We start from the raw sequence: 21,186 nt of genomic DNA, 5'->3' as shown, positions 1-21,186 counted from the left end.
TCTCTTGACTCTCCCCAGCGGTGTTGCTTTTTAATATGTACGGGGTGCCACTGGTCGGAGCAGACGTTTGTGGATTTAGTGGTGATACAACAGAAGAGCTGTGTGTACGATGGACCCAGCTGGGAGTTTTCTATCCGTTCATGAGAAATCATAACGATGAGAGGAGCCAGGTGAGCAGCAGTTGGGGGCGAGGAGAAGCCTGGTCACAGGAGTGGGCAAGAAGGGGGGACCAGCCTGGTATCAGACTGGAGGGGGGGGGGTGTGCTGCCCTCTGATCAGTTTAGCGAGCACATAAACATGAAAATCATGAGGTGGGGGGCGCTGAAAGTAACCCTGGCCTTCGATGCAGAGATGACTGAGGGGGAGCTACAGACAGATATACCCAGAAGAGAGGCCTGGTGATAGGAGGGAGGGAAGGAGGGCTGCACAGATACCTGGGAGGAGGTGGGGGTGTTCAGTTTTTGATAAAATGTAAATGCCAGCTGCCTAGTGTCAGAGGAAACCTTTGAGACACCAAACAACAGTCTTTAAGGAAATAAGAATAGTAATTTTGGTAATGGCTGTGAAGGAAGAGGCCAGAAGTCAGCTACTCCTCAGCCGACTGCATGTGAACCCAGGTAGCAGATTGTGAACAGTACTGAGAGAAATTCACTGGAGACAGGACACCAGGGACCCTGCAGAATGAGGAGCTGTGATAAGGCATTTACACTGGTGAGGGTCAAGTTTGGTTTTGTACAGGGGAACACCTTTTTGGTTGGAGATGTCCAACAAATCAGTCTCCAGGCCCCGTCCCCAAGCTCTGTATTGGGCAAATTATTGGTTGAGCTGTGGCCCCGGTGGCCTGTTCCACTTCCTCTGCCGTTTATCTGAGGATAACATATCTTGTAGACCCCCTGTCTTCTCACCATTACAGTAAAATCACAGAGGATCCGAAGAGGTTCTCTAAAAGGCAGGTTGGGATGTGTGAGAGACGGGACTGCACCTCTCGGCCTTTCTTGTGTGGCCCTGGGACTCTGGCTGCAGCTTTAGCTCATGATTGAAATCCCTTCCAGCTACTGGGACCAGGGGCACCTCCAGCTTTCACAGACAGACAGACTCACAGTCTCACTCTCCCATTCACCCTCACTCCCTTAAGTATTCTCTCTCTCTCTCTCTCTCTGTCTGTCTCCCTCGCTCTCACTCTCTCTCCCTCTCTCTCTCTCCCTGTCCCTCTCACTCTCCCTCTCTCTCACTCTCCCTCTCTCCCTCTCTCTCTGTCTCTCCCTCCCTCTCCCTCTCTCTCTCTCTCTCTCTCTCCCCCCCCCCTCTCTCTCACTCTCCCTCTCTCTCTGTCTCTCCCTCCCTCTCCCTCTCTCACTCTCTCACTCTCCCTCCCTCTCCCTCTCCCTCTCACACACTCTCTCTCTCTCTCTCTCTCTCTCTCTCTCTCCCCTCTCTCTCTCTCTCACTCTCCCTCTCTCTCTGTCTCTCCCTCCCTCTCTCACTCTCCCTCCCTCTCCCTCTCCCTCTCTCACACTCTCTCTCTCTCTCTCTCTCCCCCCCCTCTCTCTCTCACTCTCCCTCTCTCTCTGTCTCTCCCTCCCTCTCCCTCTCTCACTCTCTCACTCTCCCTCCCTCTCCCTCTCCCTCTCTCACACTCTCTCTCTCTCTCTCTCTCCCCCCCCTCTCTCTCACTCTCCCTCTCTCTCTGTCTCTCCCTCCCTCTCCCTCTCTCACTCTCCCTCCCTCTCCCTCTCTCACACTCTCTCTCTCTCTCCCCCCCCCCCTCTCTCTCTCACTCTCCCTCTCTCTCTGTCTCTCCCTCCCTCTCCCACTCTCTCACTCTCCCTCCCTCTCCCTCTCCCTCTCTCACACTCTCTCTCTCTCTCTCCTCCCCCCCCCTCTCTCTCTCACTCTCCCTCTCTCTCTGTCTCTCACTCTCTCCCTCTCCCTCTCCCTCCCTCTCCCTCTCCCTCTCTCACACTCTCTCTCTCTCTCTCTCTCTCCCCCTCTCTCCCTCTCCCCTCTCTCTCTCTCCCTCTCCCTCCCTCCCTCATACACAAACGTTACCATGCAGCTGAGTGACTTCTGAATTTCTTGTCTTTCTGCTTTCAGTCCCAGGAACCCTATGTTTTCAGCGAAGTAGCACAACAAGCTATACGGAAAGCCTTAAACCTGCGCTATTCGCTGCTGCCGTACCTCTATACCCTCTTCCACAAGGCACATACTGCTGGAGAGACCGTGGCTCGACCCCTCTTCCTTGAGTGAGTGTCTCAGGTCTGGACATTAAATCCTAGGCTACGACAGCACAAGTGAGTGTGTGGCTGAGAAAGTGAGCAGGATTCCAGCGTGTGTCCTCCTTGTCCCCGATACCTCACGTGAGCAGCACGTCAAACATGCATCCTGCTGGTGTTTGGGCCTGTATGACCTCTGCCGCTGAAAAGTGTTTCTCCCATTCCTTTCCTTTTCAGTCTTCCTCTGTTAATCTTTTCATTGTAAGAAAAACGTTTATTGAAGCCTGGTGGAGGAGGTGGAAAGATGAACAGAAGTCAGACAGAGGATGAACTGTGTAGCGATGAGGGTAAAGCCTTTAGTCACATGGAATCTGTGGCTTGGCACCAGGAATGAAATTGGGAAGACCAGTCGGGCATCATGGTCCTTGGTTTCTTCTCTCCCGTGCAGGCCACAAGGCTCTTCCCATCACTCGCTGGCAGGCCTGGATTTGACACTTTGGCATCTCTGGCAAATGCCATTAGGACCAATCCAGTTACAGGTCAAATGGACTGGGGGGGGGGGGGGGGGGAGGGGCTGGTGTCTTGGAACTGCCAGTGCTGAGTTTTATTCTAATCTGTCACTGCCCCCTAAGCGGCAAACCTTCTCCCTCACGCGCAGGCTGTACAAACCTTAGATCTTGAGAGAGGCCCAGGCTGACACGTCTCCTCCTGTCCCTCTCCGATCTCCTGTGTCTAACATGTAATATCACCTTTCAGATTTCCTTCGGACCCAAACACCTGGACTGTGGATCGCCAGTTAATGTGGGGGGAGGCTCTTCTCATCACTCCAGTCTTGGAGAAGGGGAGGACTGAAGTCACCGGCTACTTTCCCCCAGGGACCTGGTATGACACAGCAGCAGTAAGTGTAGGACCCAGTTCCTAGAGTTTCGTCAGTTTAAGATAACTTGTCTGCTGTTTTGCTCCAGGAGCGATACAACGCGTATAAAGTATTATATGTACACTAGTAAAAAAGGCCCATTTCTGACACAAATGAAACGGGCGCTAGCAAGGTTTTCCTCGGAGTGTGTATGTTTGAGAGAGTGTATGTGAGAGTGACTATGTGTGAGAGAGAGTGAATGTGCGAGTGTGTGTGTGAGAGAGAGTGAGTCTGGGTGCGAGTGTGTCAGAGAGAGAGAGTGTGTGTGTGTGAGAATGAGAGTGTGTGCAAGTGCTTATGTGAGACAGTGTGTGAGAGAGAGTGTGTTTCACACAGATACAGTGTGTGCGAGAGAGAGAGAGAGAGAGTGTGTGTGAGACAGACTCTCTGTGAGACTGAGTGTATGAGACCAAGAGAGTGTGTGAGTGACTGTGTGACACAGACTGAATGTGATACAGTGTGTGAGAGAAAGACATTGACTGTGAAAGAGAGTGTGTGAGAGATTGTGTGTGTGACAGAGATACCTCCCCCCTCCCTCTCTGGTGTCAGCCCCCTCCTCTCTCTCTGGTGTCTGAACGTTACTGTGCAGGACGCTGAGCTCTGGCTGTGCTTCAAGGAACTGACCAATCCTATTTAATAGAATGCACCTCCAACATTCTGAAGCCGAGAAACCTCGTGTGGTTGGTCACTTCTGCTTGTGACGAACCCGGAAGTACGTGATGTCAATTCAGGAGATGGATACAGAGAGCAGGAATGCCTCAGCCATGCAGTCAGCTTCAGAAGGTTGGAGGTGCCTTTTATTATATAGGATCATTAATTAGCCGAGATTGGGAGGCAGAGCCGGTGGTGGGAGGCGGGGCTAGTGCTGGGCAAGACTTCTACAGTCTGTGCCCTGAAAATGACAGATACAAATCAAAGTAGGGTATACACAAAAAGTGGCACATATGAGTTTATCTTGTTGGGCAGACTGGATGGACCGTGCAAGTCTTTTTCTGCCGTCATCTACTATGTTACTATGTTGTGTTTTTTTTAGTTCATCAGTATCCTTTACAGATCACATAAAATATATATATAACTCATAGTAGCATAACATACAGACAAAAGAAATCATGCACCAATACTACTGAAACCCTGTTCATCAAAGCAAATATATCAAAAGTAATGACCTGAATATGAACAACACCAAAAGCCACAGGAAGATCAATGTGCTGGTAAAGTCGAAACATGCAAGTACTTGTGACGTATCAGAGCAGAGCAGAAATGCTGGATAAAGGAGGTTCTGCCACTAAGAATCATGGGAACACTGGCAAATACGGTAAGTCTAAAAGCAAAGTCCTGTACATAAGCACCGCCATACTGGGAAAAGACCAAGGGTCCATCAAGCCCAGCATCCTGTCTCCGACAGTGGCCAATCCAGTCTTCAAGAACCCAGCAACCCCCCCCCCCCCCCCCCCACAAATAAAAAAAATTAATAATGTTCAATGGACTTTTCCCTCAGGAATCTGTCCAAACCCCCTTTAAATTCTGTAAGGTCAGCTGCTGTCACTACATTCTACGGCTACGAGTTCCAGAGTCCAACTACACGCTGAGTAAAGAAAAACTTTCTCCTATTGCTCTAAATCTACCATATTCTAGCTTCATCTTGTGTCCCCTGGTTTTGTTGTTGTTTGAAAGTGTAAACAAATGCTTCACATCTGTCCGCTCTACTCACTTCTATCATATCACCCCTCAGCCGCCTTTTCTCCAAGACTATAGATGCAAAAGATGTCACCGTTGGAACAGTCCTGTGCTGTGGCCAGTTTTGAAAACAGCAGGGTCTTGAGCTGTCGCTTAAACATTGGGGTGTGTAAAAGGGGCCCCAGGAGCTTATTTATTTATTAGGATTTATTTACCACCTTTTTGAAGAAATTCACTCAAGACGGTTTACAGTAAGAATAAGTCAAACATGAGCAATAGACAATTACAGCAGTAAAAATATTCAAAGTATGGCATAGTTACTACTTACAATGTCAACACAATACGTAATAGAACATTTTAATTGATAGTGAAGGGTAAAGCAAAGATGTAACATATAGATGGGTAAGAAAGAAGGAAGAGTTAGAGAGGAAGGTGACTGATTTAAAGAAAGTTGCTCCTGAGGTCAGACAGATGGTTAAATATTATCTCAGTTAGGGTAGGGTTGGATATTCCAGAGATTATACACCAGCAGTGGAAAAAGTGAAAGACTGGATTTTTGCCAAGGAAGGAGAGTTGAGTACCTTCAGAGCTAGGTTGATAATTTGTTAGAACTGTTGATAAACGGTGAGGGATGCGAGTTACAGAGACATTAAAACATCAATAGCCATACTTCGGCTCCTTTCGCTACCCCCTTCTATCTCACTTGTACTTCTTTAAGGAGCTGAGTCTTCAGGACCTCATGGAATTGTAAATAATGTGGCGGCTCTTTCGCCTTTTGCATCGGACTATTCCAGTATTCTGGAATCACTCCCGCAAATGATGATGATCTTATTTTTTTAAATCTGTAGATCTTTGGCTCTGGGATCACTAAGTTCTGGCATTGGCCTAATCTGAAATCTGGTGTTCAGGGCCGGCCCTCCCAGTGCTCGACTGTGTTTTTGGCGCATGGCCGTACTTTACAGCCCCTACTGGACTTATGTAAACGAGGCCCTGCAGTGAGCGTCTACACAGGATCCCATATCCCTCCACATCCCCCGTAAATCACAGGGCCCAAGGCAGAAATGTGGAACGATAAAGCCTATCGCTGAGCTGCATCTCTTACATCTTCAGACAGGATTGAGGCCTACAGTTGTTTCCCTGTTTAAACACCCTTAACGCCAGCCCTGACATGCAACTTATTAGGCTGGGTAAACACTGGTAAGCCCGAAAAGCTGAACAGTTTAAACTTGATTCATAAATCTTTGATGGGCTCTCTCTGTCCCATGATGATTTTCCCATGATCTTTGGTACCAATTATTATTATTATTATTTTTTTTTTAATATATTTAAATTTTTTAATTAAAGAGAGTAGGGCCTGCTGCCAACCTTTAAATGTTCTCTAAATTATACGGTACGTTTTTCGGCAGTTCTAAATATCCATATTGCAGTAGTCCAGGCGGCTTAGTACCACGGCCTGCATTACTGTTCAAAGGTCTTGTGAGCAAATTTTGTCATGTCATTTGTGACTGGGCCTCTGCTTTTCACCACTGCTGAGTCCAAGATGATTCTCAGAATTGTCATTTCACTACAAAGCACAAGTTTTATCCTTCACATCTAACCTCTGACGAGAAGCTCATTGTAAGAATATTGCAGTATTGATAAAAGCTTGAGGGAAAAAAAATCACTTCACTTGTGAGAGTGGGGAGATTAGACATGTATGTATAACTACCTTTCCTTTTTATTTGTCCCCCCCCCCCCCACCCAATGCTGTTTGTTTAGGGAATTGCCATTCACAGCAAGGGGCAGTGGGTTGATCTGCCAGCTCCTTTGGATTCAATCAATGTCCATGTGCGGGCCGGGTACATCCTTCCTGTGCAGGTGAGATTCCGGTACTGCAGCGTTAGTGTGTGCTGGGTACCGCCTCCCTCTGCAGGTGAGACTCCGGTACTGCAGAGTTAGTGTGTGCTGGGTACCTCCTCCCTCTGCAGGTGAGATTCCGGTACTGCAGCGTTAGTGTGTGCTGGGTACCGCCTCCTTCTGCAGGTGAGACTCCGGTACTGCAGAGTTAGTGTGTGCTGGGTACCTCCTCCCTGTGCAGGTGAGACTCCGGTACTGCAGAGTTAGTGTGTGCTGGGTACCTCCTCCCTCTGCAGGTGAGACTCCGGTACTGCAGCGTTAGTGTGTGCTGGGTACCTCCTCCCTGTGCAGGTGAGACTCCGGTACTGCAGAGTTAGTGTGTGCTGGGTACCTCCTCCCTGTGCAGGTGAGACTCCGGTACTGCAGAGTTAGTGTGTGCTGGGTACCTCCTCCCTCTGCAGGTGAGACTCCGGTACTGCAGCGTTAGTGTGTGCTGGGTACCGCCTCCCTCTGCAGGTGAGACTCCGGTACTGCAGAGTTAGTGTGTGCTGGGTACCTCCTCCCTGTGCAGGTGAGACTCCGGTACTGCAGAGTTAGTGTGTGCTGGGTACCTCCTCCCTGTGCAGGTGAGACTCCGGTACTGCAGAGTTAGTGTGTGCTGGGTACCTCCTCCCTCTGCAGGTGAGACTCCGGTACTGCAGCGTTAGTGTGTGCTGGGTACCTCCTCCCTCAGCAGGTGAGATTCCGGTACTGCAGCGTTAGTGTGTGCTGGGTACCTCCTCCCTCTGCAGGTGAGACTTCAGATCTCCTTAGACACACACTGGAAACAGCAAATATCTTTCGGCTCCAAGGTGAATTTTTTTTGTTTGTTTCTTTGGTTTCATGCTAGTTTCCAGGCTACACAACAGAAGAGTCACGTAGAAATGGAATGTACCTGGTTGTGGCGCTGACAGAGGACGGAGAGGCCCGTGGCGAACTTTTCTGGGACGATGGGGAAAGTCTGAACACATTTATGAAGGAGGATTATACTCAAATCCTATTCCTGGCAAGCATGGTGAGTGGACAGTGGCTGGAGGGAAAACCCTATCCCAGCAAGCAGTTACTGCGCCTGTAAAGGGAAGGCTGGGAGGAGCATCAAAGGCTTTGGCATTGCGGGAACAGGGAGATGATATGAGGGAAACTTACAGGTCATAATTGGCTAACTTGTATCCCTCCTCCAGTACAAAATCACATCATTTCGTTAGGAAAGAGACTTAACAACTGCTTCCTCTCCCACATCTTAGCCAAAATTGGGTGGCGGAGCAGGTGGGGGAAGAGAGGTTGGTGGTTGGGAAGCGAGGATAGGGGAGGGCAGACTTATACGAGGTCTGTGCCAGAGCCGGTGATGGGAGGCGGGAAATACTGCTGGGCAGACTTGTACGGTCTGTGCCCTGAAAAAGACAGGTACAAATCAAGGTAAGGTATACACATATGAGTTTATCGTGGGCAGACTAGATGGACCATGCAGGTCTTTTTCTGCCGTCATCTACTATGTTACTATCTGCACAGTTTTCCCAATCGCCGCCCTCTCATTCTCTTTCACAGGTATTTTTATTTCTAGAAGATTTTTGAGTGAAATGCCCTCAGGCTGTAATTGCTCTGAATTAACCTAGGCCAGCGCCTTTGTACAGATCGCGGCTTTCCAGCGCTTACCTTGTCTTCTCTCTGACCTGCACCACCTCTGCCCTCTCTCCAATAGTCTTTTGCTACAGATTGACTGGCTAATTAATTGATTTCATGCAGAATGTGGTGCTGAGTGAACTGATCCACGTAAACAGCCAAGTGGATGGACTGATGCTGCAAGAGCTGAAAGTGCTCGGAGTCCCGAATCCCCCCCAGAAGGTTCTGGTTAACGGAGTCTCCAGCAGCGATTTCTCCTATCGTCTGGACACAAAGGTAACCCACTTCCCTTGCAAGGTCTGTAACAGTAAAGCAGTGGGAAATGGCATAACCTGGAAACTCTCTCCAGTGTGGGGTAGGTAAGAAGCAGGGCCGTGTGTAGAAGGGTAGCTGGTTTTCAGTCCTACTCGAACCCGAATGCATCCATATTTACCTGCAAAACAAAGTGTTTGCACTGGCTCTCGGGCTCAGGCTGCAGCACAATGCGTTTTTAAGTCCGACTGCTCCGTGCACCCTGCAGAGGAAGGAAAGAGAGCAGTAGGCTCCCGTTGGCCATAAACTAGCCAAGACCATTTCTGTCCCATTCTGGGGGCCAGTGAAGGTACTTGAGCCAGTGCACTTTCGCCAGCCCTGACCAGTCTTGTAGGTTCGGTAGAGTCCCTTTTTTGTTTAAGGATCTGGCTCTTGCAGTCCTGTGTGTTCTGTACTGGTACCAGCTCTGCTCATACCTGTCAATGGTGAGCTAGACTGATTCCACTCCCTCCTCTGCGTTCTCCCCCCCCCCCCCCCCCCCCCGAACAGCCCTTCCTAAACTCATTGATTCTTCTGTGCCACGTTTCATTGCAAGATCTAGATCCACTCACTGTTCATAGTGCATTAACAGAACCATGGTGGCCATAGGAGCCGACTCTGTGGGTGCTGTGGGTGCTTGAGCACCCCCAATAATGAGAACATTCCTTGTATGTGGCCAAGGACATGTTATTTCCACTGGGCTTAGCACCCCCAATAATTTTGAAAAGTTGGCTCCTATGATGGTGGCAGAGGTAATAGCTGTTCAGCCAGCTAGAAGACGTGAGGATCAAGTGATTGAATGTGGGAGGGAAGCCTGGGTCAGGCTGCTGTGACAGAAGAGCAGGGCTAGGCCGGAGAGGGTGGGGGGAGGAGGAAGCGAAGAACAACTAGGGGTTTGCTAGCTGTAGGTGCAGTGAGTTGGGGGTGGGGCAAGGCAGAGAGATTGAGGGATGGAAGAGAGATGGAAGGATCTAGATCAGAGAAGGCAGAGAGATTGAGGGATGGAAGAGAGATGGAAGGATCTAGATCGTGTGGCTGAGGTGACTGAAGCTGGCAGAGGAGTGGATGGAGAGGGAGGGATAAGGACGATGAGGAAAGAGATGGGAAAGAATAAGCTGTGAGGTTAGGGTGAACAAGGGAAGATAAAAAAAAGCTGAGATATGACAGAGCCACTGTCCTTGTTCCTTTCCAGGTCCTGAGCATAGAGAACCTCTCTCTTCCCATGGGAAGGCAGTTTGTGATCGCGTGGATATATAGCTGAACTTCCAAGACCCACCTTTCTTCACAGATTCGCTATGCGCCTTTGTTTTCTTGGCTGCTGTTCCTGGAGTAATAAAACTTGAGCGGGGTGGGTGGAGGTTGAACTGATCTGCTTAATTACTTGTTGGAAGTGTGGAAATGGTTTGTGGTTTATTGAGCATTTGATTATACCACCTTCCACAGAAAAAACAATCAATGTGGTTTACTGTGAACAAAATTACCTAGAGTGAAGAAAGGAAGTACAAAACAGGGCCCTGCCAGAAGAAAAGCCTAAAAGCAAAGACTAAGACTTATGTAACCCAGTGGAAAACCTGCCGATTTCTAATTTGGAAACCAGTTTATACCAGTAGCCATTGCAGTGTATGTGGCTCCAGCCCTGGGGTGAAGGATGAGTTGCACTGACTGGTGTGTGGGGGGGGGGGGGGGGGGGAGATGATAACCTCCACTACCTGCTCCTCACCTACCTGGACCCCAAAAGTCTGCTGTGGCATTTTTCAGGATCGTAGCTTGAGGCTATCTGAGGTTAGGCTGTGTTTGAGCGCACACAAGCTCTGAGCTACCTCTTGGAGCTGCTTTGCTGTCTGATTTGGGGTTTCCTGAGTCGGTCGCACCAGCAGAATTTGCTTTCATTAAAAGCGTTCTCCAACCCTTGAGGGTCTCGCCGTGATGCTCTCTCCTCCCTGCCTCTTTTTCCGGAACAAGCACATGTGATGAAGTGGCAGCAGAGGGTCATGAGAGTAAAATACCTGGAAAAGATATTAGGTTGAGAGACTCTTGGTCAGTATTGTTCTGGAAAAGTCTTATTTCCATATTTCTCATCTCAGCGGTGGTGGTGGTGGAGAAGGGGGGGAGGGTTAGGCCTGAAATGAATTGCTAGATGGCGGCTGTGCCTTTTGGGAAGGGAGAGGATTTTGCACTTTTGTGTCCTCTCCTGCCTGTTCTAGGAGAAAAAAAATCTAAATAAAAATATGATTGGTGTAAACAGTTGGGGTGATCTGATTTTCAGAGCTTGGGCGCAAGGCTTCCCCTGAACCCTCCTTGTCCCTCTTCCCCAACCTGAGGTCCTTTTGCATTCTAATAAGAAATGAATTAGATATTGGAACTGTGTAAAAATTCATTTTTGATCCAGCTGAATCCTAAAATGGGTTTCTCAAAGGCAGGCCCGTGCCAAGGGTCTATGCCCCCCCTCCCCGCAGACGAACTGTTGGCACCCCCCCCCCCCCCCGCAGAAGAACAGTTGGCGCCCCCCCGCAGAAGAACAGTTGGCGCGCGCGCGCCCCTCTCCCCCCCCCCCCCCCCGTGAAGATGATCGCTGCGCGCCCTGGGGGCCTTTAAATCTTTTACTTGCAGTCGCAGCAGCGTCTGTGAAAGCGGAGCGCTGCCGACGTCTCCCTTCCCTTCGCGCTCTTGGTTCCCTCAGTGTCCGCCTTCTTCTGACGTCAGAAGAAGGCGGGACACTGAGGGAACCAACGAGTGCAAGGGAAGGGAGACGGCAGCGCTCCGTTTTCACAGACACTGCTGCGACTGCAAGTAAAAGATTTAAAGGCCTCGGCGGCGCGGGGCGAGGGTAAGCACTGCGGCGGCGCCCTCCAGAGGTGGGCGCCCTCCTGCGGTGCTTACCCCGCTTACCGCATCGGCACGGCCCTGCTCAAAGGACCAGACTGTACAACACTGATTCCTAAACTCCAGCCAGTCAGGTTTTCAGGATATCCACAATGAATATGCATGAGAGAGATTTGCATACCATGGAGGTAGCGTGTGTAAATTGATCTCATGAATATTCATTGTGGGTTTCCTGAATACCTGACTGGCTGGGGTTCCTCAGGACTGGTTTGAGAATCACTGCTCTACATTACTGAAGCAACGGTCAGCTCTTCCTTCAGGGACGCACACACACGATGCAACAACATGTTCAGTCTGTCACATGGTCCCCATGCACAAGAGACTTGTGTTGTCATGAAAAGTGCTGCTACCTTGAAGCTCAGTAATTCTTTTGGGTCGGTATCGAGGTCCACGGAGAGTCCAGCTGTCTACCATGCTGTGTATGAAACACATTTAAATAAAAGAGTAAATAAATCTGTTCCAGGCAGTCTCTGAGGAATCCCGTTCCGCCTCCTAGTTTAGCCTCCCACGGGCTGTAGCTGAGCTCTCCTGGGTCCCTGAAAAACCTGCTTCTCCACTTAATGTCTCTCTCCTCCCTTTCTGCTTCCTTCCTCCTGGAAGACTCACTATGCCTGTGCCTGACAGAGTGCAGAGGACACCCAGCTGCAACACTTCTGACTCTGGTGAGACCGTCTTGGATTTGGGGGTGTCACTGACAGGAACAGGAGAAGGGGAGAGAGGGAGAGTGTAGCAAAGGGTAACCAGAGAGAGCAGGGTGGAAGATGCAGATCATCTGAAAAGGAAGGAAGGCTAAGAGCGAGAGTGCCCCAGGGAGCCCCTGCTACATATCGTATGGGTGAATAAGAAGCTAGTCTGACCCTGTCGAAAAGAGAGCGCTGAATAATGGTCCTGTAGTAAAAGTGGGGGGTGAAGGGTGAGAGCTTCAGTACGAGGCTAGGGGGGGCATTTTATTAACCCTGTATTACGTTGTCAAGTTAAAGTAATTGTATACAGAGAAATACAGGTGAACAAGAGGCATTTGAGAGCTTAGCTCAGGTGCTGCTGAAATGATAAACTGTTGAATGGATTATGTCAGCATTTGTGTCCAAAGCTCTAGAGAGTTGTAAAATTAAGACTGGGAAAAGGATAAAATTGACAGATCTAAAAGGCCTGTCATATAATGAGTACTTAAACCCGTTTCACTGATGTATTTTGAGCCATTTCAGCAGCCGGCTACCCCTCCACACTGCACAAAGTGCAAGTTCTTATTACTGACAGGGTCAGCCTAATCACTAAAGCAAACTAGGTCATTTGCCTAGGGTGACAACACCTAAGTAACAGTAAAGCTAGGTTCTGACAGTCACATAAACCATGTCATTTTACTCAAGGGAGGGTCAGCAGTTTTCAGGGATGGTTAATGTGCTAGTCATGTGTGATGAATTTAATTACGAAAATCTCAGGGAGGCCTGAACAATGATGGTGAAGGCTCCAAGCTGAAGGGAGCTGATACCCTTCACTGGCCCGGTATGCTGGACTGCTTCCCTCTGAGTAGCTGCGGTCAGGTCCAGTGCAAGATACAAGATAACATGAGCTGATGCTTATGGGGGAATGTTTTTCGAAGCCAGATCATGAGGTCAACAGTGAGGATGTTCTAATGCCTTTGTATCTCTCCATGGTGCAACCGCACCTCGAATATTGTGTTCAATTCTGGTCGCCACATCTCAAAAAAGATATAGTGGAATTAGAAAAGGTGCAGAGAAGGGTGACGAAAATGATAAAGGGGATGGGACGACTTCCCTATGAGGAAAGGCTAAAGCTTGGAGAAAAGATGGCTGAGGGGACATATGATAGAGGTCTATAAAATACTGAGTGGAGCTGAACGGGTAGATGTGAATCACTTGTTTACTCTTTCCAAAAATACTAGGACTAGGGGGCACGCAATGAAGCTACAAAGTAGTAAATTTAAAACAAATCGGAGAAAATATTTCTTCACTCAACGTGTAATTAAACTCTGGTATTTATTGCCAGAGAATGTGGTAAAGGTGGTTAGCTTAGTGGGGTTTAAAAAAGGTCTGGATGGCTTGCTAAAGGAAAAGTCCATAAACCATTATTAAAATGGACTTGGGGAAAATCCACTGCTTATTTCTGGGATAAGACCTGGATTGGCCACTGTTGGAAACAGGATACTGGGCTTGATGGAACTTTGATCTGGCCCAGTATGGCAATACTTATGCAGTGGAGTGGAGGAGTAACCTAGTGGTTAGTGCAGTGGACTTTGATCCTGGGGAACTGAGTTCAATTCCCACTGCAGCTCCTTCTGACTCTGGGCAAGTCACTTAACCCTCCATTGCCCCTGGTACAAAATAAGTGCCTGAATATATGTAAACCACTTTTAATGTAGTTGCAAAAACCTCAGAAAGGCGGTTTATCAAGTCCCAGTTCCCTTTCCCTATTTTACATGGAATGTTGAAACTATTTGAGATTCTACATGGAATGTTGCTATTCCACTAGCAACATTCCATGTAGATCAGCAACGCGGTCGCGCAGGCTTCTGTTTCTGTGAGTCTGACATCCTGCACGTACGTGCAGGACGTCAGACTCACAGAAACAGAAGCCTGCGCGGCCGCATTGCTGATCTGCAAGGACAGGCTTCTACATGGAATGTTGCTAGTGGAGGAGTAGCCTAGTGGTTAGTGCAGCGGACTCTAATTCTGGGGAACTGGGTTCAATTCCCACTGCAGCTCCTCATGACTCTGGGCAAGTCACTTAACCCTCCATTGCCCTTGGTACAAAATAAGTACCCAAATATATGTAAACCGCTTTGAATGGAGTTGCAAAAACCTCAGAAAGGTGGTATATCAAGTCCCATTTCCCTTTCCCTTATGACATCACAATATCAGAAGTGAGCCAAGTATTGGGCAATCAAGCCATTGTGACATCACTGATGAGGTTGGCTCTTATTGGTGGAATGAGTGGAGGAGTAGCCTAGTGGTTAGTGCAGTGGACTTTGATCCTGGGGAACTGAGTTCGATTCCCACTGCAGCTCCTTGTGACTCTGGGCAAGTCACTTAACCCTCCATTGCCCCTGGTACAAAATAAGTACCCAAATATATGTAAACCGCTTTGAATGGAGTTGCAAAAACCTCAGAAAGGTGGTATATCAAGTCCCATTTCCCTTCCCCTACATAACCTTATGTGAAGACACAGAGAGGGAACATCAGAATGCCCCAGGAACATAACCATTTGAAATTAAAATGGCCAAAAATTGTACAAGAAACACAATTTAGCAGAATAAGGACAGCTCAAGCAGGTAAACTTGCGCACTCAGCTTCAGCCAGGACCCCCATTTAGTGGTTAAATTTAGCTTCCCCAGACTGCCTTCTGCTTGATTTGTACAGCTTATAATTCTACGCACACTGATATAGGCAGTTTAAGGTAAAAGGCCATTCATTTTTGGTCATTTCAGTATTCAGAAGCTTAGTGATAAGGGATGGGGGTGACGGGGGCTGAACATTGGATTAAGCATGCCACAAAGCCTGAGCTGCATAAACAGTAATCCACAGTGGCTCAGATTATATCCTTAGTAATGTGGACTGTCAGAGCGGTGCAGACTGGAGAAGTGATCATCTGTCATACTTGTCACCAGAGTAAATGGTGGGACAATTTATTTATTTATTTGTTACATTTGTATCCCACATTTTCCCACCTATTTGCAGGCTCAATGTGGCTTACATAGTACCGTAAAGGCGTTCGCCAATTCCGGTGTGAACAAATACAGTAATGTTGTGGTAGAATAAGGTTCATGTGTAACTGACACATTAGGGAATCGTAGAGGGGAAAAGTTCTTATATGTCCATATCGAGCTTTGGTTTTGTTGTGTTGCAGGGTTTAGGCACTTAGGTTGGGTATGCCTTTTTGAACAGGTTGGTTTTTAATGATTTCTGGAAGTTTAGGTGGTCATATGTTGTTTTCACGGCTTTTGGTAGTGCGTTCCACAGTTGTGTGCTTATGTAGGAGAAGAAGCTGGATGCATAGGTTGATTTGTATTTGAGTCCTTTGCAGCTCGGGTAGTGGAGATTTAGTTACGCTCGTGTTGATTCGGATGTGTTTCTGGTTGGTAGGTCTACATAGTAACATAGTAACATAGTAGATGACAGCAGAAAAAGACCTGCATGGTCCATCCAGTCTGCCCATGACAAACTCATGTGTGTATACCTTACCTTGAATTTGTACCTGTCCTTTTCAGGGCTCAGACCATATAAGTCTGCCCAGCAGTATTTCCCGCCTCCCAACCACCAGTCCCGCCTCCCATCACCGGCTCTGGTACAGACCGTATAAGTCTGCCCTCCCCTATCCTAGCCTCCCAACCACCACCCCCTCTTCCCTCCAACTGCTCCGCCACCCAATTTCAGCTAAGCTTCTGAGGATCCATTCCTTCTGCATAGGATTCCTCTATGCATATCCCACGCATGTTTGAACTCCGTTACCGTTTTCATCTCCACCACCTCCTGCGGGAGGGCATTCCAAGCGTCCACCACCCTCTCCGTGAAAAAATACTTCCTGACATCTTTCCTGAGTCTGCCCCCCTTCAATCTCATTTCATGTCCTCTCGTTCTACCGCCTTCCCATCTCCGGAAAAGATTCGTTTGCGGATTAATACCTTTCAAATATTTGAACGTCTGTATCATATCACCCCTGTTCCTCCTTTCCTCCAGGGTGTACATGTTCAGGTCAGCAAGCCTCTTTTCATATGTCTTGGAACGTAAATCCCATACCATCCTCGTAGCTTTTCTTTGCACCGCTTCCATTTTTTTAACATCCTTCGCAAGATACGGCCTCCAAAACTGAACACAATACTCCAGGTGGGGCCTCACCAACGTCTTATACAGGGGCATTAAAACCTCCTTTCTTCTGCTGGTCACTCCTCTCTCTATACAGCCTAGCAATCTTCTAGCTACTGCCACCGCCTTGTCGCACTGTTTCGTCGCCTTCAGGTCCTCAGATACTATCACCCCAAGATCCCTCTCCTCGTCCGTGCCTATCAGACTCTCCCCACCTAACACATACGTCTCCCTTGGATTTCTACTCCCTAAGTGCATCACTTTGCATTTCTTCGCATTGAATTTTAATTGCCAAACGTTAGACCATTCTTCTAGCTTCTTCAGATCTTTTTTCATGTTTTCCACACCCTCCGGGGTGTCCACTCTGTTGGAAATCTTGGTGTCATCCGCAAAAAGGCAAACTTTACCTTGTAACCCTTCGGCAATGTCACTCACAAATATATTGAACAGAATCGGCCCCAGCACCGATCCCTGAGGCGCTCCACTACTCACCTTTCCCTCCTCCGAGCGAACTCCATTCACCACCACCCTCTGGCTATGAGGTCTGTCATGTATCCGGGGCTTCGCCATAGATGATTTTATGAACCAGGGTGCAGATTTCGAAAGCAATACGTTCTTTAATTGGAAGCCAGTGCAGTTTTTCACGGAGGGGTTTGGCGCTTTCAAATCGCGTTTTTCCAAATATAAACCTGGCTGCCGTGTTTTCAGCGGTCTGAAGTTTCTTTATAATTTGTTCTTTGTATCCTGCATAAATTGCATTGCAGTAGTCTACATGGCTTTGATTGTATCAAATTGCAGAATGTTTCCCTTGGGAAGAATGGTTTCATGCGTTTGAGTTTCCACATTGAGTGGAACATTTTCTTTGTTGTAGATTTCACTTGGTTCTCTAGTGTAAGGTAATAAACTGTTTTCATTGTGATCAAGTCAGTTTTTCCCAAAGACTTTGCACCATTTTTCATAGTGAAAAGCCTGCATATTTTCAGCGGGTACAAATTACCCACCCACATTACACCTGCTTTTTGAGTGGTTTTTTTTCCATCAAGTGTAACACAGAGCTGAGAATGCAACCTTCCTGAATTACATTCCTCCGACAGCCTCCAGCTACCTTCAGGAAAAACCTCCTCAAAATGTGCCTAAAAGTTCTCTTAGCGGCTTTGAGAGGCAATTTCCAGGCCAATTACTTTTGCAGGTAAGATGACTCTTTCCCGGCTTAACTGCTTTGGAAAATGTACTGATCGTTAGCAGAGAATGCAAGAGCAGGTTGCATTACATCCAAGCTTTCAGCAGGATTCAAGTCTGTAAGTCCAAAAGGGGGTTTCCATACAACATGAGCTTCTCACTTTAGAAAGAGAGTTACTATCTGTCGTACAAGGACCAGGATGGGAAGGCAAAGAGGAGCATTGCAGAATTCTGCCTCTGTTCTCGGGCTTCCTGCTCACCAAACTCTGCCCAGGTAACTGTGTCAAGTCCCAGAGACCAGTGACAGCCAAGGGGAATAGGAGAGTGCCACAGAATAAAAAGAGCATGAGCCACGTACCCAGGAGTAAAAGTGCCACAGAATAGAAAAGGGAAGAACCACGTAACCAGGAGTAATAAAATACCATAGAGTAGAAAGGGTAAGAATCGCATACAGGGGCATAGCCAGATCTCACGGTGGGAGGGGGCCAGAGCCCGAGGTTGGGGGCACATTTTGAGTGCCGCCCCCCCCCCCACCTCTCCTTGAAACCTCACAAACACCTTTGCTGGCGGGGGTCCTCAACCCCCGCCAGCTGAAGCCTTCTTCAGCGCGGTCTCCGGTGTGCACAGGAGGAGCAAGAAGAGCAGGGGGCAGGCAGCAAACGCAGCTGCGCCGGAGACCGCAGAGTGTCAGCGTGCACAGAAGGAGCAAGAAGAAAGAAGAGCAGGGGGCAGGCAGCGAACGCGGCCAGGGGCCGCTGAGTGTCAGCGTGCACAGAAGGAGCAAGAAGAAAGAAGAGCAAGGGCAGGCAGTGAACGCGGCTGTGTCAGAGACCGCACTGAAGAAGGCTTCGGCTGGCAGGGGTTGGGGACCCCCGCCAGCCAAACCAGGGGCCTGGTCAAAATTTGCAGGGGCCCAGGCCCCCATGGCCCCCCATAGCTACACCCCTGGTCACATACCCAGGAGTAATAAAGTGCCACAGAATAGATAGGACAGGAGTCACATAACTATAGTGACATAGTAGATGACAGCAGATAGAGACCTGTACAGTCTATGCAGTCTACCCAACAAGATAAAACTCATAATATACAGGTATGATGTGATACTACTTGGTCTTGATTTGTCATTGCCTTTTTCACGACACAGACCGTAGAAGTCTGCCTGGCACTGGTTTTGCTTCACAATTACTGGTGTTGCATCTAATCACTGCTAAGCTTGTTAAGTACATAAGTAATGCCATACTGGGAAAAGACCAAGGTTTGGTTCCATGTCTTCTGTACAGGATTCCTGTGTGTTTGTCTCATGCATTTTTTAAATTCCGTTACTGTTTTCATCTCCACCACCTCCTGTGGGAGGGCATTCCAAGTATCTACCACCCTCAAACACGCGTGGGATAAACATAAAGGAATCCTATTCAGAAGGAATGGATCCTAAGGAGCTTAGCCGAGATTGGGTGGCAGAGCCGGTGGCGATAGGCGGGGATAGTGCTGGGCAGACTTATACGGTCTGTGCCAGAGCCGGTGGTGGGAGGCGGGACTGGTGGTTGGGAGGCGGGGATAGTGCTGGGCAGACTTACACGGTCTGTGCCCTGAAAAGGACAGGTACAAATCAAGGTAAGGTATACACAAAAAGTAGCACATGTGAGTTTGTCTTGTTGGGCAGACTGGATGGACCATGCAGGTCTTTTTTCTGCCATCATTTACTATGTTACTATGTTACCCTCTCCGTGAAAAGTACTTCCAGACATTATTATTGAGCCAGCCCCCCTTCAACCTCCATTCAGGTCGTCTAGTTCTACCACCTTCCCATCTCTGGAAAAGGTTGTAAATTAATACCTTTCAAATATTTGAACGTCTGTATCATATCACCCCTGGCCCTCCTTTCCTCCAGGGTATACTTGTTCATGTCCTCAAGTCTCTCCTCATACGTCTTGTGACGCAAATCCCATACCATTTTTGTCACTTTTCTCTGAACTGCTTCAAGTCTTTTTACGTCCTTAGCAAGATAAGGCCTCCGAAACTGAACACAATACTCCAATCGGGGCCTCACCAACAACTTGTACAGAGGCATCAATACCTCCTTTCTTCTCCTAGATATACCCCTTTCTATGCAGCCCAGCATCCATCTGGCCATAGCCACTGCCTTGTCACATTGTTTCCTCACCTTGAGATCCTCAGACACCGTCACCCCAAGGATTTTGTCCTGAGCTGTACTTAATCACGTAGGCAGCTGATCTGACGCCTACTCTCCTCTGCTGAGCAAGTAATTCTCTGCATACTCTCCAATTGAAGTTCAATCCACAAGCCAGTGTATCATTCGTAATCATGTGAGAACAAACTCATCTTCAAAATCCTGATTCCCTTCCCAACATGGAACCATGTTTCGCCTTCAGAAGCGTCATCAGGAGAACAGAGTTGAAAATTAAAAACCCAAATCAATTCCCATGCTCTGAACAACAGTATATAACTATCAACCCTAAAGTCTACGTTTTAAAATGACATCTTGCTCTTTATTCTCACAGCTGCCCTGGAAAAGAAATCTTCACTCCAACTTCTCAAACCTTCACCGAACACCAGCACATGCGCATTATTTACCAATCAATCTTTATTGGTAGAACCTGTTCCTATTTCTGATTGGCTGAACTTCCTTCCTCCAACATCAACCATTCAATCTCCCTGTTCAAATATCTTGGCTCCACTGTGTCCCATGAAAAAAATGAATTTTTGTTCTTTCTTAGTTACCCATCTAGGTAAATTAACTTTAGTGAATACTACATAACGTAAATCACATGAGATTCCGTTTCAGTAGTGAGTATCATATTGAGGGGCATAATCGAACGGGGGTGCCCATCTATAAGGGTGGCCATCTCTAATGACAGCCCCGTAAAGCGGCGTACCCGGCCATATTATCGAAACAAGATGGCTGGCCATCTTTCGTTTCGATAATACGGTCGGGTCCGGCCAAATCTCAACATTTGGGCCGCCCTTAGAGATCACCGGCGTTAGAGATGGCCGCCATTGGTTTTCGCCGATAATGGAAACTAATGGCGGCCATCTCAAACCCGGCCAAATCCAAGCCATTTGGTCGTGGGAGAAGCCAGCATTTGTAGTGCACTGGGCCCCCTCACATGCTAGGACACCAACCGGGCACCCTAGGGGGCACTGCAGTGGACTTCACAAATTGATCCCAGGTGCATAGCTCCCTTACCTTGTGTACTGAGCCCCCCAAAACCCACTACCCACAACTGTACACTACCATAACCCTTAAAGGGTAACGGGGGGCACCTACATGTGGGTACAATGGGTTTGTGGTGGGTTTTGGAGGGCTCCCATTTACCACCACAAGTGTAACAGGTGGGGGGGATGGGCCTGGGTCCGCCTGCCTGAAGTGCACTGCAGTACCTACTAAAAACTGCTCCAGGGACCTGCATAGTGCTGTGATGGAGCTGGGTATGACATCTGAGGCTGGCAAAAAAATGTTTTACATTTTTTTTTTTTGGGTGGGAGGGGGTTGGTGACCACTGGGGGAGTAAGGGAAGGTGATCCCCGATTCCCTCCAGTGGTCATCTGGTCAGTTCGGGCACCTTTTCAAGGCTTGGTCATGAACAAAAAAGGACCAAGTAAAGTCGACCAAATGCTCATCAGAGCCGGCCTTCTTTTTTCCATTATCGGCCAAGGCCGGCCATCTCTTAGCCATGACTCCGTCCCACCTTTG

General features: G+C 48.3%; 1 protein-coding gene across 3 annotated transcripts in view; it reads left to right on the top strand.

Annotated features, from left to right (window-relative positions):
* The window catches only part of GAA (glucosidase alpha, acid), a 38,119-nt gene extending 27,283 nt beyond the window's left edge, over positions 1-10,836 (top strand). For all 3 annotated transcript variants that reach the window (XM_030208608.1, XM_030208610.1, XM_030208609.1), the window contains exons 15-21: positions 19-170; positions 2,095-2,243; positions 2,970-3,111; positions 6,565-6,663; positions 7,532-7,696; positions 8,425-8,577; positions 9,785-10,836. In XM_030208608.1, the coding sequence (XP_030064468.1) occupies positions 19-170; positions 2,095-2,243; positions 2,970-3,111; positions 6,565-6,663; positions 7,532-7,696; positions 8,425-8,577; positions 9,785-9,853 (929 nt within the window). In that variant the 3' untranslated portion in view covers positions 9,854-10,836. The remainder of the gene's footprint in view (positions 1-18; positions 171-2,094; positions 2,244-2,969; positions 3,112-6,564; positions 6,664-7,531; positions 7,697-8,424; positions 8,578-9,784) is intronic.
* The last annotated feature ends 10,350 nt before the right edge of the window (positions 10,837-21,186 follow it).

This window comes from Microcaecilia unicolor, chromosome 6 (genome assembly GCF_901765095.1).
Source record: "Microcaecilia unicolor chromosome 6, aMicUni1.1, whole genome shotgun sequence".
NCBI lineage: Eukaryota > Metazoa > Chordata > Amphibia > Gymnophiona > Siphonopidae > Microcaecilia > Microcaecilia unicolor.
Note: the sequence above shows the minus strand (reverse complement) of the source record. Positions and strands in the feature narration are given on the sequence as shown.